Here is a 26,732-nt window from a genome sequence, read left to right as displayed (position 1 = left end):
GTAGTGACATAGTCATGGTTTTATCCTTCTATAAATAGAGCATTTTTTCTCATTTGTATAACACACCAAATCTAGAGAGAAAAATCACTTTGAGAGCAAAGTGAGGTATTCTATAGACTATACAAGAGAAATAGTTTGTGAAGAAAATTAGAGTGTAACTAATATTTTAGTAAGATGGAAACCAAAAGAGTGTTGTTGCTTTTGAGTGTGTAATAGTCATTTTGAGTATTGTATTTGTGACTACACAGTGTAAAATTCCTTACTATAGTAATATCAATTGCTCCTCTTGGCCCGTGGTTTTTTTCCTTATTCAGAAGGGTTTTCACGTAAAATTCTTGGTGTCGTTATTTTCCCATTTTATTTCCATTACTTTTACCATATATATTTTTGTGCTTGTCGTCTACCATCTGCTGCTATTGGTGGGAAAACACCATTTGGAAAATGGTATGGAAAACCTGCTGAAGATTATGATTCTTTATATGTATTTGGCTCAGTTGTATATTATCATATAAGAGAATCAAAATTGGACCCAAGAGCAAAAAAAACTTTATTTATGGGAATTACTTCTGGAGTCAAAGGATACCGTTTATGGTGTCCACAGACAAGAAAAGTTATTTTCAGCAGGGATTTACCTTTGATGAATCTGCCTTGACTAATAAGGTAACAGTTGAAGAAGCCAAACAAATTGATGGTGCTTCAAAGCAGGTGGAGTTTGAGGAAAAGATAATTTCCCCAACACATGGATCAAACGAGGAATTGATTATAATGAGGTGTTTTCTCCAGTTGTGAAACACTCCTCCATTAGAGTTTTGTTGGCTTTGGTAGCACAGTTGAATTTGGAACTAGTTCAGTTAGATGTAAAAACTGCATTTTACATGGAGACTTGGAAGAGAAAATCTACATGACTCAGCCAGAAGGATTAAAGTTGATGGAAAAGAAAATATGGTGTGCAAACTTGAAAAATCGTTGTATGGATTGAAACAATCTTCTAGACAATGGTACAAACAATTTGACAAGTTTATGTTGTAGCAAAGGTACATAAGAAGCAAATACGATCATTGTGTGTATTTGCGCAAGCTTGAAGATAATTCCTTTATATATCTTCTCATATATGTTGATGATATGTTGATTGCTTCTAAAAGTCAAGAGGAAATTGAGAAGCTAAAGATTCAACTAAGAGTTTGAGATGAAGGATTTGGGTGAGGCGAAGAAGATTCTTGGCATGGAGATAGAAAGAGATCGACATTCAAAGAAACTCTATTTATCTCAGAAAGAATATTTGAATAGAGTACTAAACCAATTAGGTATGAATGTAAAAATGAAGTCGGTTAGCACTCTGCTTGCTCCTCATTTTAAGCTTAGTGATGCTATGTCATCTAAGAATGAAGTTGAACGAGAATATATGTCAAGAGTACCATACGCGAATGCTTTTGGTAGCTTGATGTATGCAATGGTTTGCACAAGGCCAGATATTTCACACGCTTTTGGAGTTGTAAGCAGGTACATGCATAATCCTGGAAAGGATCATTAGCAGGCTGTAAAATGGATTCTACGGTAGATTCATAATGTTGTAGATGTTGGTTTGGTTTTCGAGCAGAAAGATAGTCAATATCTTATTGGATATTGTGGCTCAGATTATGCAGGTGATTTGGACAAACGAAGATCAACTACTGGTTATGTTTTTCACTATTGCAAATGCACCAGTTAGTTGGAAGTCTACTTTGCAGTCAACAGTTGCTTTGTCTACCACTGAGGCAGAGTACATGGCAATTACAGAGGCTGCAAAGGAAGCAATTTGGCTTCAAGGATTGCTTAGAGACTTGGTATTGGACAAGAAGGAATCACAATATTTTGTGATAGTCAGAGTGCTCAATTAGCAAAGAACCAGATTTATCATGCAAGGACGAAGCACATTAATGTCCAATATCATTTCATACGAGACATCATAGAAGATGGTGGAGTCATAATGCAGAAAAATCATACTACGGATAATCCTGCCGATATGTTGACAAAAGTGGTGACTGCGGTCAAGTTTCAACATTGTTTGAACTTGATCAACATTGTTGAACATTGAAGATTGAGGTTGAAGACACAATCAAAATTGTTGTTGAGAGAAAGTTGAAAATGGAGAATCTTGCCAAGGTGGAGATTTGTTAAATTTGACAAGATTCAAAAATGGATTAATGAGAAGATATAGTAATTAGGAGGATAATTCTTCATTGGTAGAAAAGTCAACAATAGCACCTTTTGTAGGTGAAATTTAGGTGAACAGTAAATTGGTTTCACAAGATAAATCTTGACATTTTGACATATTGTGATGTCATGGATGACATCAATAGGAAGAATTCACTCCTATAAACAGGTAGTTCCTAATTCATTTGTAACACACCTCTCACTTGTCTTCTCATCTCCTAAGATATTTGTTCTTCTTCTCTCTTGTAGTATTTCACTTGTACTCTTTTGGAGTGAAATAAATATTGGTTGGTTGTGTCCGAGGAGTAGGCAAAAGAAAATAAAAGTTTGCCGAACCTCGTTAATTCTTGGTGTTCTTTTTATTGTTGTCTCATTTACTATTTATTGGCTACTTTTAGATATAGTAATTGTGATTCCATCACTCTCTATATATTCGGCTTCCGCAACAGTCTAGCTATTATTTCAATTTAGTTTGTTTTGAATTTTTAATTTACTAGTAGTATGTTATTTTCTCCATTTTAATTTGTTTGACACATTTTGACATGATATGGAGTTTAATAAAATAAAGAATTACTTTATGGTAGTAAGGTAATTGACATTTATGTTAATAAGGTAGTTGACTGTGAATCACTTCTCTTTGCAGCAATCTTGTCTTGCCATAAATTATGAGAAGTTATTTAATTTTGGAACCAACAACGGTTACAAGCTCACATTTATAGTCATAGCTTTAGTTGCAGTCAAAACAAAGTCATATTTAAAACGTTGGCTTCCGTGTAGCTTCAGTTGCTAATTTTGGTACTCTTGTTCATGTCGTATTCGTGATTATTTTGATTCTCCTGTTTAGAATTGATAAGCAAATATACTCTGCTATAATTTTGATAAAATCATACTATTGTCGATTGCATTCTCCTGTTCTAACACATTATTTATGTTATAGTAGATTTTTTTTTTGTAAATGTATGAAGGCATGGATTCACTAGTGGTGATTTCTCAGTTTAAGTTTATTATCTAGTGAGTATATGTTACTAATATTTGATCCATTCCTTTGTAAATCTGGTGAATTGATCAAGTTTTCTAGCAGCTAGGCTTCTTGGATTATAGTGATAAATTAGTCAAATCTAGCATATGTGAAATACTTTATAAAGTGGAGTTTATTGGCTTTGATTTTGTACATACATTTGAATTGCTATACTTTTTGCTAAAAGATATAATGTTTATTGCCTTATTGACAAAGGCTTTGTCATTAAAAGTATTCATTTGTCTATTGGTTCTCTTTATTCTTTAGTATTCTCGATATGTATAATGTTTGTTTTCTAACTCGAGAGTAATTTTCTCTCGCTAGGGTATTAATTTGAGGTGATAAATTTATCACTATAATTTATCGAAGACTAGACGAAAAATTAAAAGAAAAATCATCATTCTTATTCATTTGTTTTATCCTTTTTTGTTCACTTGATTTTCACAAGAAAAAATCAATACAACATGGTAATGCCCACAAACATAGCTTATTCAAAAGGGACAAGAATGGAAAAAATAAATGTCGTGCAATATTGTTGCTATCTTGAATTGAAGTTACCTTACAACGACTAATTGAAAGAATACTAACACAACTTAAACTTTTGAACAGTTAAAAAGTAACTGATACATTAACAAGAAATGTACAAAGTAAACTAAAGACTATGCCTAAATTTTAAAGAAACTTAACGTTTTAGCTACAAGACGTGCTTCCGAGTAATAAATTATAAAACGTATTAGACAGTAATATTTTGATGCTTAAAACGATACCACCAATAACGTTTTCTTATTTAACGCCGTTAGCCATATATTTTACGTGTCAAAATCTTTTTTAATAAAATATATAGCCTCAAACGCTACTCAGGAATACATTTATACTATTTCTGTAAAAAAATTTAAGAAATATATTATTTTGATAAATTGATTTAATTAATGACTTACTTTGATAAAAAAATTCAGAGCATCACTTCTGTTAGCTAGGTTCCAACATTTTGGCTTAATATGCATGTACAATGCCACAAGGCCTATTGTTCCAAAGACCAACAAGCGTGGCAAAGAAAAACTTATCAAAAACACAAAAAATAAAGCCCCATCTCATCCAACAGCCAAGTAATGGCTGTAATTACTTCATCTCCTTCTCCCTCAATCTCCACAAACAATTTGACTAATAATATTACTAGTGAAATTGATTACAAAAAAGACGTTGAGTACTTAGTTGACAATTCGAAGGACATGAAAATGGTGCCTTTGGAGTTTGTTTTGCCAATTCCAGAAGGTGAAAGGCCATTGATGGCGATTGATGGTTCGATTCCAGTTATAGATATGAGTGGACTCAATGGATCTGATGAACAAAGACTATCAACTATACATGTCGCTCATTGGGGATTCTTTAGGGTAACTTTAACTTTCCCAACTCTTTCTTGCATTATATTTTCAATTTTAAGCTAAATGTACTTGTACATTAATACTGAGGGGAGGATAGTCCAAGATCGTATAAGGAGATCGAACAATCATCCACAACCAATGTGGGAGAATAAACATCCATGCATCTCAGAACTATACCTCTGAAGCGTGGACAATATAACATAGAGCAGTCAGGATGGACCTGACTTTAATACTTATGTATCTTGGGTTCAAGCATGTATATGAAAATCCTTACGTATTTATATATGATTAAAATTATGTAATCAAAATCTTTTTGAAAGATAAATATTTACTAGTTGCAAATTCTACAGGTGACTAATTATGGCATAAAAACCTCTATTATGGATGAAATGCTTAAAGTCATAGAAGAGCTTTTCAACTTGCCATTGGAAGAGAAAATGAGATATGATTCAGAAAATGTAAGATATGGAACTAGCTTGAACACAACCAAAAAGCATAACCTCCATTGGAGGGACTTTCTCAGGCACTATCACAAAGGTACCACCTTTGGCCAGATAATTCTCCTACCTACAAGTAAATTAACTATCATCATGCTTAATCATAGTATTTGATATCAGATAGACACGATGAAATTAATTTCAGATACATGAAATTGATATTGTTTACGCAAACACACGAAATTAATATTGCATACACAATAATGTCATACAATAATTACCACCTGAGCAACTCCTCTTATGTTAGCGGAAACGTGAAATTAAAGAACAAGGAAGAACAATAATATTTAACGTGGTTCGGATCAAAATGATCCTACGTCCACCAATGAACAACTGCACCAATATTTATTTCACTCTACAAAGAATACAAGTGAAATATTACAAGAGAGAGAACACAAATGCCTTAAAAGGTGAGAAGGCAAGTGAGAGGATGATATGAAAATGAATTAAGAGCTACATAAGGAATAAATTCATCCTATTGATGTCATCCATGACATCACTATATGTCAAAAATGTCAAGGCTAATAATATGAAACTATTTTATGGTTTACCTAAACTTCACCTACCAAGATACTATCTTTGACTTTATTTTGTACTAATTATCTTCCTACCAAATATTCATGTTAATTCATCTTGCATTTAGTTTGATTCCACAACAACCAAACCAACTCTTTCATCGTAGCAAGTTTTTCCTAATCAATTTGTACATGTATATGTGTGAAGGCAAGTTGCAAAGGAGTACTTAAAAGGAAGTTTGGCAACTTAAGATAAAAATATTTAGAGCAATATCAGAAGGATTAGGGCTTGATCCAGATTACATAGAGTGTTCACTTGGGTTGAAGGGACTCAAATAATAGCTGCAAATTATTATCCATCATGTCCAGAGCCAAACAAGACATTGGTATAGCTCCACATTCAGATCATGGTGGTCTCACTATTTTGATGGACAATGACATTCATGGCTTGCAAATTAAACACAATCAAACATGGTACTCTGTCCCCCATGTCCCTGACACTTTTGTTGTCAATCTAGGAGATTTTTTGGAGGTTACTCTCATTATTTTTGCTTTCAATTTAACTTATATACTTTGATAATGAGATAAAAAGGATTGGCCCTGCTTGTCTAATAGGAAAGAAATTACACCTAATGAACTTAGAAATAATGATTTTGAGCTCTTGACCCTGCTTGTCTAATAGGAAAAATAGAATCAAAAGTTCAAGACCATTCACCTTCAAAGTCATGTTGTAATAGGTTACTTCAACTTGAGACGAGCTGAGTCAAAATGGCTATAACTTAACCTGTCCACTTTTACCGAGTTTCAATTTTTTTACTTTCTTATAATTTATTTAATTTAAAAAGTTTTTTTAAAAAAATACTTATATGGGTCAGTTGGGTCATATAATTTGCGTAAATCAGCCTGCAAGCCCACTTATATATTTAGACAAATTGAGTGAATTATATCTCAGGTATTGAGCAATGGGAAATACAAGAGCGTAGAGCATCGAGCAATAGTTAATGTGGAGGAGGCTCGGATATCAATAGCAGTTGGTCACGGCCCAAAAGTGGACGCAATAGTTCAGCCTGCAATTCCACTTATCAAAGAAAAGAGCGAAAGCAAGTATTGACCCATTGTTTACAAAATCTATATTAGAGCCCAACAAATCACTACTAAGAGAGGGAAGAGTGCCCTGCATGAGATTATGAACAACAATATATAGATCATTAATTTTGATGATACGTCAATCCTTGTAGAGAGATAATGTCAATCCTTGTAGGGAGATAATGTCGGTAAAGACTTTAGCACTGTTTGTTAATGTGAATATTTATAAACCTTAAAATTTATTTTTGTTGTAGTGATTGAGAAGGCTAGGCTTGTGTTTTAGCTTCTTTGTTTGCCAAAGTACAACCTACCACATGCATTCCACTTGATGCTACTATCATCTTGTGTAAGCAGTGTTTAACTTTATGATTATTTCATCTAGAAGTTTAAGTTATCAGTATTAACATTTGTATGCTCTTCCGATTGATGAGATTCAATCAAATTGAGCTAAGAATTCAGTAATTTCAGGAAATAGAGGTTATTTATTGATGCCAATTCCGAACACTGAAATTATAATGTAAAGAAAATGATTGAAATATCAAATTGAAAGGTCTCAGGTATACTTGTTGGCAATGTTGAGAAGAGTAGTATAAAGCTGTTGGGGCTTAGACATCATGGTCGCATGGTCAGACCCCTCGATCACTTCTATTTCATCTGGTAGATTCTTTTCAATCATCGTTTGGAAAAATTCCTTCTTCACAACTTCATTTTTAGCAGCAAAGATGAACACTCTCTTAACTGATCCATATTTTTTGCTTGAAACTACTATCTCCTTAGAAACATCTTCCGCACTGTATAAATAAAATGGCCTTACTAGTGTAGTAGCCAGCGCCAAATCCTAGGGAAAAATCCAATTTAAATCAGTTCCAAATTTTGTTATTAATTTCAGTAACAGTACTATTATGATTTTCTTACCTCAATTGGGCTCAGATGGTAAGCATTAGTTTCCAAGAACTTGGGACCTAGGTTGAAGGTCGTTGGAGGATTCTCAGATCCGTTGTGGTATGTAACCCGATTATCAAGTTCACGTATTATTGCATTGATTGCCTATAGTAAAGTATATCTACAAATTTAATTTCAAATATGTAAAAAAATGTACACAAATATGGAAAATCGATGTTTACCTCAGTGTAGACGATTGATGCACTGATATTTGGACCAGGCATTAAACCACTAAGAAATACAGCAACAGAAATCTTTTCAGGGAAGGTTTCCATGGCTTTAGAAATGGCGAGTCCACCGGTGCTATGGCCTACAAGAACTATTTTTTCATTAGTAGGAAGTGAGGTCATGAACTCCATTAGCGGACTCAAGTAATCAGAAAAATTTGGAATTTCGAGGGCCTGTTTCGGGTTGATTCCTGAACCACCCAAGTCTAGAGCTGTGACATTATGTCCTGAACATCTTATGAGTGCTACAATTTTGTACCAGGACCAGGCTCCATGGCCTAGCGTATGAACAAGCACAAAGTGCTTCTTAACTTTAGACACGCTTTTCTCCATATCTTTTTGTTGGCCGGATCTATGCACGTCTTAAAAAACTATTTCAACTATGTAAAATGCTTCCTTAGGACTGAATAAGTCTTCTCTACAAAAGTAACATGGACAACAAAATATAATTACCACAAGACAGGAACACAAACTATTTGGCTGCTGAGTAAATTCTTTGAGAATTCTTCTCTTCCTTTTATAGTAGCAAATACTGAATTTTTTGTAGTGGAAAAGGAAAACATTTGTGAGAATACGTGTGCTAATTTTATCTTAGAGCCAGGGATATGATGGTGATTGTCAGCATTTTAATATTATTAATTTTTATTAAAGTGACTTATCTTAACACTTGTTATTAATTGTTTCATAATGTATTGTATTGTATTTTATTCTATTGTATTGTATTGTATGATAGATACAATGTTTGACTACACTATATTGTTTGTTATTGTTTAATAACATTTTAATTGTTTGATTTGATCGTATCATAATTTATTGTAATTTATAAATTTACTAAAATATCCTTAATTATTCTAGGGTAGGAGGTTTGATTAGATTTAAATAATTAAGATAAAGGGTAAAATAGTATTTTGAAATATTATGTAAATATATAGTTGGAAAAAGAAATTAAGTAACAACGGGAACACACCAAATTGGTTGTTTCATAAAATAGAGGTTTTCATTGTTACGTAACAATGAAATTTAACAATACAATACAATACAATTTAAGGAACAATCAAAACAAACGTTGTAGGTATAGTAACGATACAATACACTACAATGGATAACAATGATCCAAACATAGTATGAATGTTTTTGAATGTTGCATTGTGCTGCATTTTTCATCGACGTTGATGACCACATGATGCCTATTATTGTGGGGTATAAAGTGGTCTTTTATTTTCCTTACAACTCCTATGGCCTCCCATTTTTCATTTCATTTATTATTCTACCTTATTATATTTTGTAATTTATGTAACATTTAAGTTATTTATCTAATTTACCTATATAAATAGTGTGGTCATACTCTTTATTAGATACAAGAAAAAGTGTGTAAGAAAAGATGAGAAGTGTTATATTGTGAATAAACTATTAAAGTCACATAAGAGCTATTATTATACGTGTACGTGAAGCCCCACGCTCAAAATTGAAATGATTACGTATCAAAATGTCTTTATATTGTTTATAAAGTTTTTTTAAAACTAAGAAATTTTCATTAAAGAGTACAAGTAAGGGAGGCTAGACCACCGATCCTATTGCAATAATAAAACTCTACTACTTAACAAGCATGAAGAAAAAAAGAGCTAGCGAAAACTAGGTATTTGATGATCATAATAGAGTTTATAGTATTCTCTATAATGATATTACAAATGAAGATACTTAAGTCATGCAAGAATCTAAAAGTAAATAATAAGATTGAGTTATTAGCCTCAAACTTCAATTTATATGTTTATGAACTAAAAAAAATAGTTTGCCCATCCAAAGTAACTTGAGGTATTTTCTTCTTATCTTCTTCTTCAACTCTGTCCAAAAACACTTGATAGTTCATCAATTCTTCTTGGATTTATTGGATCTTGTTAAAGTTGTTGACACTGTCATATTTTTCTTTGTTAGTCACATTGGTAGGTGTCTTGGAACAAATTTTTGAGTCACCTTACCATCCCAACTGTGTTGCCTTCCATGTACTTTTTTTTAAAATTTTGTTGCTTCCACTTCTTTGTTGTCTTGGTGAGATATCCCCTTCCTTCGCCACCCTATCAAAGCATATGCCCAACATCTCTTCCTCGTCATACCCATCGGACATGTTTGTTCCCAAGTCAATATCATAATTTGCAGTTGGACTAATTCCTGAAACTATAACTTTTGGATCATGACTCTCAACCAATACTCCAATATCTTTGGTTTTTTGGTCAAACTCTTTTTAAAGCTATCAACTGTCGTTGTCATAGATATTTGCCTTACTTGTAGGCACAAATTCGAGTGCTTGAGGGCTTAACTTACTCATAGGAGGTGAAATAAAGTTCTCCTCTTCCTCGACTAAATCTGCCCATTTAGAAGCACTCGTTTCCTTTCGTTTTTCTTTAGAAACATTCAAACCATTTTTAGCTTTCTCTGAATTCGATACAACCATGATAGGTGTATTTCAACTGATTTCTTTACCAGTTATCCCCTCAGTAGAAATGAACTCGTTTTCATGTGTCAAAACAACTTGTTGATCAACATGCTCCCTATTATTGTTCAATTCTTGAGAAACAAGACTCAAATTGTTAATGTCTTTGTCAAACTAGGCAAAATTTTGTGTATGTTAAAGTACACTAGTGACAGGTTGGGATTGCCTAAAGTACTTCCAAATTTAGAAGATAAAAGTTGTAGCTTCTTCAGAACTATTTACAACAGCTCGATCAATAGTAGCATCCCTGACAACCCCCAAATTATTTCCAGAATCTCTTCCTTCACTAGAATTATCATCAGAGACCAACTGTTGTTCTTCTTCTTTATTGCTTTTGCTCTGAAATTTAGCATTTACAATCTCCCTTTCATCACCTTGATATTGTTCCACATCCGTACCTTTATCTGTTGCATCATTTTGATTTTTAGCACCGACTTTGTTGAGAAACACACGACAACTATTTTCATCATGCCCTTGTCGTTTATAGTGCATACAATGGGAGATTATCATAAACAAACTCTTGATAATGCTGAATAACTTTGCCCTGAATCTTTGTCCACGAAGAATAACTTTATTTTTTTGGATGCTTATCCAGTAGATCTAGAATGACCTTAAGTCTAGCAGTACTTGGCCTGGTACGTTCCTGAGTGGCTTTATCTACAACAACTGGTTTTCCAACGTCTGAAGCAATTGATAAAAGTGATTGTTTAGCAAATAAACTTGGTGGCTGATCTGGAAAAGATATCCATGTCAATGATTTCGATATTCTTCCTAAGGATTGAACCATATAGTCCAAAGAGACGTTCTAAATAGAAACTCTTCACCATTGAATTTGATGCAAGACAAAACTTGAGTCTTCATATAAATCAAACATGATCAATGTATGACAAAACTCAAGTTGTCCAATGTTACAATGATCTTAAATATCGAATTGCTCTGAAAGAACCTTGCGCAATTTATGTAAATCTAGTTTTCCGTAAGAAAATTTGAGAATAACGGCTTGATGTAGTCCTTCCTCTATGTAAATTCATTAACTTCATCCATGTGAATTTGATGGTTGGCTCTCCATAAATGAATTTAATTGGTTTCAACTCAGTTTTGGATATAGGCCAAGTAGAAGAATTGGCTTGCAGTTGTGCACCGTATGTTGGTTTATGTGTTGAATCAATAGTATTTTGGATATGTAGTGGTGGTGTTTTGTCCCCAGTAGGAAGCTGGGACACAACTAGAACAGCCAATATTTTATCATCCAGTTGAGCCCTATTTTCTCAGAGTTGAGTTGAACTATGTTTCTTTTAGTTGAGTTGGGTTGAATTAAGTTGAGTGAGTTAAGAAGAGTTAAGTATGTTTCTTTTCCATCACTTCAAGCTTGTGTTTATACATCATAATATCCCCTTACATGCTCGTACATTTCATGTATCTTGTCATTTAGCCAGCATCATTTCATGATACAAATATAGGTATTTAGGATCATCAACAGGTATTTCGTTGAGGTCATAGGATATTCTAGTCGGCTTTGGTGAGCTTTCTTACATTGGGGAAAACTTCATCTTTATCTTACAGTTAGTAGTTTTGAGATGTCGTGGTTCTTGTCCCGATATCCTTCTATAATAGTAGAGGCTTCATACATATACAAAATTGAGTATCAAAATGTATCTTCCTTGAGTTGTTTAAACAAAATCTGAGTTATCTATTGAGTATTGTTCAGATTATTTTAAAGTTGAGATTACTGAATTTAATTCAGTCTTTAAGCTTTTGTATGCTTGAGTCAGTCTTCCACTTGTAGTCAACCCGGATGAAGGTTTGCTTGAGGACCAATAATGATTCTCGAGTGTCGGCCACGTTCAAGGTGTAGACTCGGATTGTAACAAATAGTATTCAAGGGAAAAGTTTTCATCTAAACCCATAAAAAAGAAATGACTCTAATGGAACAGTTAAATACCACTCTAGCTTCTTTTTTTTTTTTTCAATTTGCATTTGGTCCCTGACATAAACATTGTATTTTATTTGAGAAAGTCGTCCACCTAAAGAGGAAGGCATAACAGACAATCAGGGATCATGACAAATTCCAACTGAACAAATTAACATATTTTCAAATTACTGTCATATAAGCTCATTTGGCCTCAAAAGAAAATATGTGCGCGCGCGCATGTGCATGCGTACGTGCGTGCGTTGCGTGTATATGTGTTGTGCGTGTGTGTGGTGAAAAGGTTAATTGTAGTATAGGCATTGGATGAGTTTGGATGCTTAAATTTAGGGTGAAAAAGCACAATCCATGTGTTTCAAGTAGCCAATATCTTTGGAAAATATCCACCCCTAATTATTGTTATAGCCCTCAATAAATTGCCTGTTTTCCCACTCTACATAAATTATTTTTATAGCCCTCAATTAATTAAACCTAAGTCATTAATATCAATATCAGACATGTGACGGTTGCCACTCATTCAAGAAATAATTTGGGGAAATAGAGATGATTAGGTAAAATAAAGATAAATATGGATAAAATGTAAATAGTACAACTTAGACAACATATTGTACAATTATGTACTGCAGTGTTAGTCTTTGTTGTTGGCTTATATACCCTAATTTTGAATTGCAATTGTAGTCAATTTCTTTGAAAAATAGTCACCATTGATTATTGTTTTAGCCCTCAATTAATTGTTTATTTCCCCGTTCTACATGAATTATTATTATAGCCCTCAGTTAATTAAACCTAGGTCATTGATATCAATATTAGACATGTGATCGTTGACACTCATTCAAGAAATAATTTAGGGAAATACAGATGATAGTTAAATCATTTTCCTAGAAATATGCTTCCCCTAACACTATAAGAATTGATTCATGAATTTTGATAACGTAAAATAAAGATAAATGTGGATAAAATATAAATAGTACTTCTCACGTAATTAACATATTGTACAATTAAGTATAGCAGTGTTAGTCCTTTTTGTTGTTGGCATATGTATACCCTAATTTTGAATTGCAATTGTAGCCAATTTGAAAATAGCCACCATTGATTATTGTTATAGCCCTCAATTAATTGTCTATTTCACACTCTACATAAATTATTTTTATAGCCCTCAATTAATTAAACCTAAGTCATTGATATCAATATAAGACATGTGACAGTTGACATTCATTCAAGAAATATGTTACTCCCCAAAATTTTCTAAGTTAAGATCAGGACATTTTTTATTTACGTATAAGATTATGTCGGGTGATTCTTAAATTATAATTAGGTGTAAAGGTCAATTTTTAGTGTGAGAATAAATTTAGAGGTGAATTAAGGTCAGTAGAATCCCCTAGCACAAAATTGAGTTGAAAATTTTATTACCGATTAATTTTGGACGTAAGATTATACATAGGTCAACTTAAAATGACCATATCTCTTAGAATATAAAGATTTACGTGGACCTTAACCTATAAAATTGAAAGTATTTAATCCTTCTTTCCAACGCAACCAATTTCAAAATAATTTGAGTTTCGAGTAAAAAGTTATGACGATTTTATTAGTTTGATACAGTGCAATGAGACGATTAGTCGATGGAAAAACATTAAAAAGAGTTTTTTTTATTTTTACCTCTAAGAAAATCCTAAACAAATTTATTGATTGATTAAAGACCCAAAACAATCAGATTTTCACCTCTTAATCAGAAAATAAAGGATTAAGAGATAAAAATCTGATTGTTTTGAGCCTTATATTAGTCAAGAAATTATTTTAGGATTTTCTTACAGATGAAAAGACAAACAACCCTTTTTAATGTTTTTTTGTCGGCTAATTTGTCACAGCATTGTACGATGTTACTAAATGGTCAAAACTTTTTACTTAGAAATTGAATTGATGTGAAATTTGTGGCGTTGGAAAGAGGATTCAGACACCGTTAATTTGATAGGTTATGAGTCATATAAATCTTTAGATCTAAGAGATATGGTAGTTTGAAGTTAACCCATGTAGAATCTTACATTAAAACTTAATCGGTAAAGAAACTTTCAACTCAATTTTTTGTTAGGAGATTCTAGTGACCTTAATTGATATCCAAATTCATTCGCACATTAAATAATTTACCTTTACACATATGGGGAATTAAAAATCACTTGATACGACGTTGCAAATTGTCACAACCCGAGAGTACCCCCTAGACGTTAGGGTATTCTCGAATCGTGGCACAGAGTCATCGACCTCTGAGAGGACTAAGACAAACCCTTTCGTACCATTCATTGCATACATGTATGAAAAGTAGTGCGGAATTAAAATTTTTCATACGAAATAATAATACTTCAAAATATCCTTTTTATAGAAAAACATAATGAAAGGCTAAGTCTCAAAGTCGTCATCTTAGACATAAGAATAAACTGGGACACGGTCCATACTTCAAAATATAGAAAATAGCTAAGTCTTTTACAATACTTCAATAAGGAAAACTAAACATCAAAATGTCCTCGGATCTAGTGAGGACATACCAAACTCTTTGCTTGAATGAACACTAATCCAAGCTTCAACTTCAAGACTCCTTTCAAACGCCACCTACACCTTTAGAGATAAACAAAATGTATGCAATTAGAATAAACACTTGTACTAAGTATGGCGTAATGCATAAAATCATGAGAAAAGGATATTCGCATAAAACATGCTCTTTTTGATTAAAACATCATATTATAAGTATAAGAACAACATTTAACACCTTTGGAACGTACAAGATATCACATAAGCATTTTATCACATATTGAAAAATATTACCGTGAACTAAGTTTAACTTTAACGTAACCTCTTTTAGCTTGGATTCTTCTCACCAAAGGTTATCCTAAGATAAGATCATTCCCTCATTATCTTTGGGATGTAAAAAGTAGTTTTGCAAAATGAGAGTTCAAAAAATGAGATGGACAGCCTTTTTTTTAATATCAATAGCATAAATAAGTTAAACTTTAATAGATTACATAAATAACTCTTTTTTCAAAATTCTTTGAGCCTTTTCCCCTTTATTTATTACTCCCTCTATTTTAAAAAAGAATGAATCTATTGTCTTTTTAGTCCGTTTAAAAAAGAATAACCTCTTTTCTTTTTTAGTAACTCTTTAACTTTAACTTTTCACGTGACATATTTAACATCATAAGATTAAAAGATATTTTGATACAATTGACATAACTTTAACTTTCAACCGCAAAATTAAAAAGTCTTTTTTCTTTTCTTAATCCATTTCAAATTAAACTAGATCATCCTTTTGAAACTGAGGAAGTACTACTAATAAAGTGCTACTCATCATCCAATATAATACTCCTAAATCCTAATAATTAAAAGTCAAAAGAGACATTGGAAGGAGAGAGAACAACGTGGCAGATACTATTGTTTAGATGCAACAAAGCTACCTAAACACCATACTTGATTTTCCTTTTTCGTCAGGATACCGATATAGTAACGAAATCTCTTTTCAAATTTGGAATACAAAACTCAAATCTTTAACTTTTTGCACGGTAATGATCCACATATAAACCTTTTATTTTATATCTATGCAAAAAGTATATTTGCCCTTAATCATTTTATTCTCCACATATACTTTTGTGTAGAATAATAATAATAATATTAATAATAATAAATAGAAATTAGACCTTTTCTTTGAAAACTATTACAATGGCAAACTTACTTCAACTCAACCAGTGGAACCAAGGTATGTTAATGAGCATGTACAATTCAAATAGCAACAACATGCGGCAAAGCAAAATTCGGTCAAAAATAGCCCATAAGCAAACCCCAATCTCTTCCAACAGCCCAGTAATGGCTCTAAATAATTGTAATATTGATTACATGTAAAGTACCTAGTTGACAATTCAAAGAACATGAAAATGGTGCCTTTGGAGTTTGTTTCGCCAATTCCAGAAGGTGAAAAAGGCCATCGATGGCGATTGATGGTTCAATTCCAGTTATTGATATGAGTGGACTCAATGGACCTGTTGATCAGCAAAGACTATCAACTATACATGCCATTAGTTCTGCTTGTGCTAAATGGGGATTCTTTAAGGTAAAATATAAACTCTTTTTTCAATTATATTTTCAGTTTTAAGTTAAGTGTACTTGTGGATTGATAGTTTCACGCCATTAGATATAATTAATTAACCAGATATGGTCACTTAACCTTGTTTTTTAACTCAAAAGTTACTCAGCGAGAAGGGTGATTAGTAGAGGTGTTCGTGGTTCTGTTTGGATCGGATATTGATTAAAATCAAAATCAAACTAATTTAGTCGATTTTTTAAATTTCTAAAACCAAAGCAAACCAAACGAAAAAAATAACCATCAGTTTTGATTATTGTCTGTTTGGTTTGGTTTGGTTCAGTTTTTCTTGTTTATTCGGTTTGAAAGTAATAATTTTTTGAGGATGTATGTATCTCGATGGACACAAATACCAAGTACATGAACAAACTACAGAAAAACTTGTGTCGGTTCAGTCAAGCAATTAAGCAATATTAGAGTTATCATTACACGAACAAAGTGATTTATTTAAGATAAAATGTGACTATTTTATGTGAAGTACAGTAAGTAAAGAATAAAATGAATTTTGATGGACTTGGATTTGAGATTGTTATACCTTGGCTAAAGTGTTAAGCTTGAAAAAATGATAAAGTTAAAGCCTTAAGTTAATTAAAATTTAACAAAATATTTTTAATTTATTTACGAATAATATATAAATAATTATAAAATTGATATATCTAATTTATCGGTTAGGTTTGGTTAATTTTGCGTTTGTTTTTTAGTAAAACCAAAACCAAACCAAATAGTATCGGTTTTCAAAATTTAAAAATCAAACCAAACCAAACCAAACTAAACGAGATATCGATTTTTTTTAATCGATTTGGTACGAATTGCAATTTGGTTTGGTGTTAACCATAACCATGAACAGTCCTAATGATTAGCATGAAGAAAAATATTTCTCAAATTGTCTTTTTCAATCTCACACCTCAAATTTTCACCGATTTCCACTACTAATCCAGGATTTGATTCCTAATTCTCAATTTAGAATCTGACTCCCAACCTCGACTTGAGACCTAACTTTTGTGTCCTTAGTCGGATCAGGTTGGGATCCGGATTTGGGTAAGAGGAAATTTCATTAATGACAAAAAGATTAAACTTAATAAATCTCTTTAGTTAATTATGATTGCCTAATTACGCAATTTTGTTTGTGGGGGTATTTTGTTTGCATAATTCACTTGCCATCATACAAACATGATAAGGATATATATACAAATATTGTATTTATATGTTTAGCAATTTTTTAGATTTTATACGAATCAAATGTATTAACAAGATAATTATATACAAGCTAGGGTAAGGATATACAAGTTTTAGATTTATACAATTTGGAAGATTTTGGATTTATACAATTAGCAACCGAATTATACAAATTTTGAATTATACAAATAGCAACCGAATTGTATAAATTTTGGATTTATACTATTAGGAGCCGAAGTAAACAAATTTAGAATGCGGGTCACGTAATTATGATTGTAAGTTAGTGGCAAATGGTAATTTCACTAAACTATAGTTATGTTAGTTAGTTAACTTGTATATGTTACTTATCCACGTAATTTTTCGAGTCAAGATGAAGGTCGGTTCCAAGGTCGGGTGTCGGGGTTGGATCACTAGTCACGTGTCGCGGTGGGGTTTTGACTTAAGTGTCAGAGTCATATTATAGGTTGAGAATCGAGGTCATATCCTAAGTCAAGTATCAAGTTTGTTTCTAGATTAGTCATAAAAATCAAGTGTTGAGGTTGGATATCGATGAAGAAGTCGGGTTTCTAATTGAAAGTCACGGTCGGATCTCGACTCAAAAATCAGATCTTGGGTTGGGAGTGGGTTCAGATCACAAAGTAAATTAAGTACTTTAAACCCTCACATCCGTATCATATTGTCACGCCTTTGTGAACAAGTTACTCCCTCCATCCAAGAATAGTTGTCCACCATATAAAAAAAAATTCAAAAATACTTGTCCAATTTAGACAATCAAGAGATAATTTACTTTTTGTGTCTAATTTATCCTTACTATTAAATATTAATTCTCATCTAACATATTTTTCAAAATATTAAATTTAATAAAGTCAACAGATAATATAGTAATATTACTTTATTATTTATTTATTTATTGTTTCTTAATTAAAATTTAAAAATTTATTCACATTTTGACAATAAAAAGTTAGAATTTCCACAGGTGACTAATCATGGTATAAAAGAGTCCCTCATGGATGAAATGGTGCAAGTGGTAGAAGAATTTTTCAATCTTCCATTAGAAGAGAAAATGAAATATGGTTCAGATGATGTGATGGATCCAGTAAGATATGGAACAAGTTTGGTCACTACTAGAAAGCATGCCCTTCATTGGAGGGACTTTCTCAGGCACTATGGTGGTCTAACTCCACATATATATCACCTTTGGCCAGCTAATCCTCCTGCCTACAGGTAATCATCATGATATCTACTAAATCTTGTGAATTATCGTGTATCTAAAATAAATTATACCTAATTTGACTCACATATATTTGAGTTATCATGTACATTTATCTAGGAATGAAAAGTGATAAAAATTTTAATTTGATAAACTATTATAATCAAACGTAATTATGATCTAAACTAGTGAGATATGTATTACTTAAACAAAAATATACTATAAAGAAAAAAATCATTGGTCAATGATGACTCTCCGTAATAATTATACTCCATATAATCTTTAATTAGCTAATTTAGCTCTTATAGGTGATCATCATTCATGTCAAGTATTTTTTTGTTACTCCATTAAGAAAGGTGTATCCTTATAGATCTATTATCCCTTAAAGAACAGAACGTGATAATTTTTAATCAACTAACTGAAGCAAAAACAAAATGAACCAAAACGATTATATATGATACCTATATTTACTCACATAAGGTAAAATTTTAAGTTTTGGTAAAAAATTATGTGTGTACATTCGGAATAACTAATCTCGAGATAAAAATATCTCTTTAAACCCTTTTTTATAATTTATACATCACTTTTCACCTTCATGAAGGATATTCTTTAAACAAATAACTTGTTCTTAAAATTTATGCAATGGATATTATTTTGAATATAACAAACCAAACGCTGAATAAAAAATAATGTCAGCATAACTTAATCAAACTATTTTAGTTTTAATTCCTTATCATGCCTCATAATCGGAGGTAGAGATCAGTAACTACCACCTGAACAACTCCTCTTATCATAGCATGCATGTTCTAATCAATTCTTACGTGTATATGTGTGAAGGGACGTTGCAAAAGAGTACTTAAAGGAAGTTTGGCAACTTGCGGTAATAATATTTAGTGCAATATCAGAAGGACTAGGACTTGATCCAGATTACATAGAGAGTTCACTTGGAGATGAAGGGACTCAATTGATAATTTCAAATTATTATCCAGCATGTCCTGAGCCAAACAAGACATTGGGACTTGCTCCACATTCAGATCATGGTGGTCTCACTATTGTGATGGACAATGGCATTCATGGCTTGCAAATTAAACACAATCAAACATGGTACTCTGTCCCTAGTATACATGGCACTTTCGTTGTCAATCTTGGAGATTTTTTGGAGGTTAGCGTCATTATTTTTGCTTTCAACTTAACTTATATATTTTAATCGTGAGTGTCAAATGATTACGATACTTGAGACGGGTTTAAAATACAAGAATTACACCAAATCAACTTAGAAATGAATGATCTTGAGTTCTTGATCCCACTTGTCTGATTGACAATGGGACAAGTAGAGTCAAAAGTTCAAGATAATTCATCTCAAAAGTCATTTTGGTATTATCAAAAAGTTACTTGAACTATGATGAGCCGAGTCAAAATGGCTAAATGAGTTATTGTAACTCAACTTATCCACTTTTACTAAGTTTCGATTTCTTTACTTTTTATTCTTAAAGTTCAAGATCTTTTTTGACAATATTTCTATGAGTTAGCTGGGTCACATAGATAGCATTAATCAGCCCAACTTTCTATAAATTGAATTGAGTCGGTAAAAATAAATTAAATTAATAAATTGACACGTTATTGAGTCATATCATCAGGTATTGAGTAATGAAAAGTACAAGAGCATAGAGCATCGAGCAATAGTTAGCGCAGAGGCAGCTCGGATCTCTATAGCAGTGGGTCATGGTCCAGAATTGGACGCAATAATTCAGCCTGCAAGCCCACTTATCAAAGAGAAGAGTGAAAACAAGTATCGGCCCATTGTTTACAAAGACTATATTAGAGCCCAACAAAGCACTATTAAGAGAGGGAAAAGTGCCTTGGATGAGATAATGAACAATAATACATAGACCACTAAATTTTAGCATACGATCAATCCTCGTACATGGTCATGTTTCTAATAATATAAGTTAACTAAAGTGTGATGTGTGCTTGCATGGTCTTGCTTGGTTTGAATTCGATAAGTTATGCTAAAATTATTCATATATCATCTTTACTAAAACTAGATGGTGGTGCTTCATATTTGTCATTTTACAAAATCAATGCATAAATGAAATTTTTCTTTCTATTTACCCTTGTGAGTTAGTATTAGTTTTGACTTTTGAAAGTGTTCATTTGACCAACATAGAAAAACTTAATGATTAATTAATGTTCATTGGTCAATTTAATTAATAAAAAATAAATTAATTTATGGTCAATTATATAAAATTTTATTTCTAGGATATAGGCCTTTGTCCCTATTTAGTTGTTCACTTTAGAAAAGACACATATTAAGATAACAATAAATTGTCCTTTCTTGATTTCTCAAAATGGACAAGTAAATAGGGACATCTAAAAGAAGAAATATGAACAAGTAAATAGGGACAAGGGGATTACTATATTAGAGTACAATGGTAAACTTGCATAGTTTCTTAAGGGGCGTACGAGAGCATTGAATATCGAGCAATAGACTGTAGTCATTGCGAATTTGATATTTGGAGATTAAAATTATATTTGAATGTGTTCCATTTGAAAAGACGTCAAACTAAATTTTGAAACTTGAAAAAGTCAAAATTTAATATTTAAAAATTATATAAAAAATATTATATGTCACAATAATTAATAAATATAAAAATTATAATAAAAATAAATATATTTGAAACTCAATTTAAAAATGGGAAAATTGTATATAATAGCAAACTTATAACCTAAAATAAATGGAATAGCTAGGGTTTGATTTAATTGTGCTCCATAGCAAACGTTAGCTAAAATTTGCCAGCGTCTCTCTCCCAGAAATCTCGCTCGCCACTCTCCATTCTCGCTTGCCTCTCTCGCTTTATACACAGAAGTGTATAATTCTGTTTCTGTTTTGTATAAAGCGAGAGAAAAACATATATTTTCTTGCTATACACTTATAAATATGCAATATACATACAATTTAATTCGATTCAAATGTATGCAAAGCAAATTTTATAAAAATATTGCAGCGAAATAGGCAGCGAATTATACAATTGTATATGTATAGCGAATTATACAGTTTTATGTTTGCTATGGAGCGCAATTATGCAAACTTTGCTATAACATACAAATATGAATTTTTTGTTTGCTATATGTGAAAGTTGCCCTTTAAAAAATGCTAGGCCACAATTAAATTTTTATTTATGTTATATTCAGTAAGTAGAAAAAAGTATTTTTGTAAAATATGTACATATGTATCGCAAAACGAATATATATGTACATATTTACCCTTATAAATAAGGAGTGAGATTAATATAGTGAAAAAAAAAAAAGAGGTATTGAATTGAGAAAAAAATAAATTTAATATAAATAATATATTTAAATTACTTTTGAAATTGATGTTTTTTAATTTTATAGGTGTGTAAATTGAATATTGAAGGGAAAATTATTGTTCCGATAATAATTGACTACAAACATGTTATTTTTCCGATTATAAATGACTACAAACATGAGTATTCAACTGGTTAACACGAAACGAAACTAGGTTCTACTACCTCACGCTATTTTAAATCAAACGGCAGATGACAAAATATAATTCTACTTAGAAATAATGTAATTTTTTTATAAAAAAGAATTAATGAAATAATTTATAACTATAAAAATGTCCATGATATATAAACCATAAATTTTAAATTTTCTCTACTTATAAAAACTTTATGTCATATGAAACAATGTTACGTAAATTGAAACTAAATTACATATACAACATTACCTTCTTTCAAAAGGATCAAACTCAGATATTAGGCAATCTATTGTTGAGCTACTACTTAATTGCTTACATTATGCATGTCTATCTTCTATATATTATATATATCGCTGCTTGATCATCAACGTAAGCCATTTTCCCTGTACAAATTAAGATTTGATTGCACGTTATATATGTAAATATCCATAAACGTTCAACAACCAACTACCTAACTAGGTAATAATTTGCTCATCTTGCAAAGTTGTTATTTAGTGGTGGTTCTATTGTGTTGTGTACGTTCTTGATCTATATCTATCTGAAATGAAAACCTGCATTCATATAGTTGCAACGGAATCAAGCTTGCTTTTCACCAAGGGTTCATCATCTATTACATATTAAACTTGTATGTACAATATGATTTAACTAACAATATACAGATATAAATAATCTTCCATATATAACAAGGAAGACTAGCAATATTGTTACAAATAGGAAATATAGTAATCATTATAACAAGCTAACCTTCATTGATATGTTAAAAATGTTTTCATTATCAGCTCTATAAGTTACTAAGTCCTTTATTTATATATGGTAACATCTGAAATAATACTTTGTAATCCTAAGATTCTAATCTAAAGATTAATGGGAGTACTCAATGGCTAAATAGATTTGTACTTCTTGGACCAATAAATCAATAAATTTTGAATTAGGTTTGTGTAGGGTTAATGAAATAATCTAAATTAAACTTGAACCAGTGAGACAGATGAATTAATTAGTGAAGATATATATATATAATCAATCAAATAACACTGATAGAATATTGTGCTTTCAAACAACAATACGGGGAACCGATAATTGATGCCTTTTTTAGTACTCCATTTCATATTGCATCGCGTTCACCCATAAGAGGTGTTAATGAGTCTTTAGCTCTTTAGTTTATCCTTCTTCTTGAACTCTAACCCTTAACGTGAATTATGATTGTTGCATACCTGTAGGGATGTCAATGGGGCAGGGCGGGATGGGTTTAAGACTATGTGGGCGGGGCAGATTTAAAGTTGTGTGGGGCGTGTCGCATATTGCGGGATGAGTTTAAAGTGGGTTTTTTAAAAATTAATGTGGGGCAGACATATGTGATTTTACGTGGTTCAAATTTAATTTTAACTTTTTACTTGTTATAAGAGGGAGAGATCAGCATTATATATTAAGATAATTTTATCAAAACTACTAAAATATTAAAGATAATAAATGAAAATGGTTCAATAAAAAATAACACAATTTCTTATATGTTTTCCAATTGACCTCTAAAAGATAAAATTTTAAGTGACTATCCTATTAATTAAATTAATACAATGAATTTTATTTTTAGTATCAAACATAACTAAAAAAAAAATATTTAAAAAGTTATGTGGGGGCGAATTCATGTTGTGCAGGGTGTTGAAAATAGAAAGAGTTGTTGCGGAGCGGGCGGATCGAGGCGAATTAAAATTTTTACGGATTAAGTTTAACTTACACCACATCGTCCTATACCGCCTCATTGTCAACCCTACGTATCTAGGAGAAATCTGTAACTTTATTGAACTAGCTAGTATGTCGGACTCTAAATTACTACAAGAAATATTTACTCCTGGAAAGTAAAAATATGTCTACTTTCATAAATGCCTTGAATATAAAAGTAAATCTTCCATGATTTCTTAGTTAGGTAAACCTTCATTTATTTATAAAAGGATAAAAATTGAATGAAAAATAATGGTAATATTTTATATGAAACATCATTTATTTTGAAATAGAAAAAATATGTAGTAAAAACACCATATGTATCAAAGAATAAAAAGATACCCTCTTTTTCATTATTTATTCCACCAAAGAGCTGATAGATTAATCTTGATACAAATATTAAGAGAACTATATTATATATATTACAACAACTGCAGATTGTTTTGACTTATTTGTCCGAATTTACAAAACAATCACAAATGCAAATACATACATAAACATGCACAAATCCAAACATATATTCTTCTTCTTTTATTTTTTAATTAAAACAGACTTTTTCTCAGCAAACCTTCTGCCGACTCCTTAATCAACTTCCAAGCTGAAATTACATGTCTGTCCTCCGTGAGAGTAGCACCTACTGCAAACCTTAACATGTATATTCCACCAACTTTTGTGTGAGTCATGTAAACCAGACCCGTTGAATTAACACTATCAAGTAATTTCTTGTTTAAAACTTCGATATACACCGGTTCATGTTCCTTATTAGGGTTGAATCGGAAGCACACGAGTGAAAAACGTCGTGGCACAACAACTTCAAACCTCGGATCAGACCTAATGAACCCTTCAAACATTTTGGCCATACGAACATCGGACCTGATGTGACTCTGAAGATTGGCTACGCCATAACTACGCATGACGAGCCATAATCGGAGAGACTTGAACTTTCGTCCCGTACCGATTTGCCAGTCTTTGTAATCCACAACCGAGTCGTATTCGGATCGTTTATTTCGTAGGTACTCAGGATTCGTGCTCAATGCCTTGACTAACACGTTTGGTTCTCTCACCCACATGCAACAACAATCTAAGTAACTTAGAAGCCACTTATGAGGGCTTAGGCTCAACGAGTTAGCTCGTTCAATTCCATCGAGGTATCGTCTAAACTCTGGACATATACATGCGCTCCCTCCATAAGCAGCATCCACGTGAAGCCAAATGTCGAATTCCTCAGCCAGCTGACCCAGCTGGCTGAGAGGATCGACGGCTGTAGTGGAAGTGGTCCCAACAGTAGCACAGAGGAAAAGCGGGACAAGTCCAGCAGCAACATCAGCTTCAATAATTCCACGTAGAACTGCGGGAGATAAAGCGAAATCGCTTTCAATACAAGTTGGTACCGCACGAACATTGCATGGTAAAATACCAGCTACCTTGCAGGCTTTGGTATACGTAGAATGCGTTTGATCAGAACCATAGACTACAAGCTTTCCGATGTTATCGACGCCTATGTTATCGAGTTTACGATCACGTGCAGCGATTAACGTGCATAGGATTGCTTCACTGGTTGTACTTTGAAGTACACCACCACCCGTGCCAGAAAACATGAAGGCTTTTGGTAATTTCAACATATTAGCGAGCCAGTCCATGACTATCATTTCCAACTCCGTCATGGCTGGAGAAGCCAGCCAGTTAAACCCGACGGAGTTGAAACAATTGCAAAGCATTTCACCAATGAACGCTGCGGAACTAACAGTAGCTGGAAAAAATGCGAAGAAATTCGGGCTCAACCAATGGGTCATACCCGGGACAATATGGTTGTGGACATCTTTCATAATTGCCTCGAATGGTTCGGGGCAGTAGGGGGCATTTTCGGGTAATTGAGTACGGAGATAACCCGGTTCGACTTGGCTTAGAACCGGGTAGGTCTCAATATTCTTATAGTAATCAGCAATGAAGTCCACCATTTGATGGGCTTGGGTCCGGAATTCTTCCGGGTCAAGCGGGTTGAATTTCGGAACGTTGGAATGTGTTGGAGAGCTGTTATTGGAATCAAGGCTTCCCATGATAGACTTTTGGAACAATTTAAGGTACGTTAATCTCTTAAATAAAGTGAAAAGAATGAGATTGATCACAGAAGAACAAGTGTATATACCTCCTATCTTCGTTACTCTTGTAAGAAATAAATAATGAGTTAGAGAAAAGGGAATTAGAATGGTACATTTTATAGGAGAAATTAAAAGGTGACGGGGATTGAATTAAATGGGGAAAGAGAAATAAAAGGGAAAAAGGTAGTTAGGAAGAGAGAAATTAGAGTTGAGACAAAAAGGAGAATTTGGTATTGGTTGTAGTAATAAAAATTCAAAAGCAGCCAATTTTGTTGGGCATGCGGCCAGGTGCTAATCAGATGGAGTTAAAATTAAAGATATAAATAGATTGGTAATTTGGTATAAAAGTTAAATTGAGTTATGATCAGTCTTATTTAATCTCTTTAATATCAATAATTTTAACATATTGTTATTTAATTTTTATAATTATAATTTGAATTTCAACTAAAGAAAATATATAACAAAAATGTTACCAATGAATGGATAAATTCTAAAAACAAATACTAGTAATTGATATATTTAAAGGAAAATGCACAAGTACCCGCTCAACCTATGCCCGAAATCCCAGAGACGCACTTATGTTATACTAAGGTCCTATTATCCCAATGAACTTATTTATAAGTGATTTTCTACCCCT

General features: G+C 32.3%; 2 protein-coding genes and 2 pseudogenes across 2 annotated transcripts; 2 read left to right on the top strand and 2 right to left on the bottom strand.

The window, feature by feature from the left end:
- Positions 1–1,318: 1,318 nt before the first annotated feature.
- Positions 1,319–7,032, top strand: LOC107024677 (annotated as a pseudogene).
- Positions 7,033–7,153: 121 nt separating this feature from the next.
- LOC107024676 (methylesterase 10-like) lies at positions 7,154–8,367 on the bottom strand. The gene is made up of 3 exons (XM_015225664.2): positions 7,816–8,367; positions 7,607–7,738; positions 7,154–7,529 (listed from the first exon to the last, which is right to left on the bottom strand). Exons 1-3 carry the CDS (start codon positions 8,191–8,193, stop codon positions 7,245–7,247), a joined length of 795 nt encoding a protein of 264 aa, XP_015081150.1. The 5' UTR covers positions 8,194–8,367; the 3' UTR covers positions 7,154–7,244.
- Positions 8,368–15,977: 7,610 nt separating this feature from the next.
- Positions 15,978–20,783, top strand: LOC107025270 (annotated as a pseudogene).
- A 3,534-nt stretch (positions 20,784–24,317) lies between these two features.
- LOC107024697 (tryptophan decarboxylase TDC1-like) lies at positions 24,318–26,281 on the bottom strand. The gene has a single exon (XM_015225683.2). It carries the CDS (start codon positions 26,051–26,053, stop codon positions 24,539–24,541), a length of 1,515 nt encoding a protein of 504 aa, XP_015081169.1. The 5' UTR covers positions 26,054–26,281; the 3' UTR covers positions 24,318–24,538.
- Positions 26,282–26,732: the final 451 nt, after the last annotated feature.

The sequence above is a fragment of the Solanum pennellii genome, chromosome 7 (genome assembly GCF_001406875.1).
Source record: "Solanum pennellii chromosome 7, SPENNV200".
Taxonomy (NCBI): Eukaryota; Viridiplantae; Streptophyta; class Magnoliopsida; order Solanales; family Solanaceae; genus Solanum; species Solanum pennellii.
The sequence above is the reverse complement of the archived record's forward strand: the minus strand, read 5'-3'. Positions and strand labels throughout refer to the sequence as shown.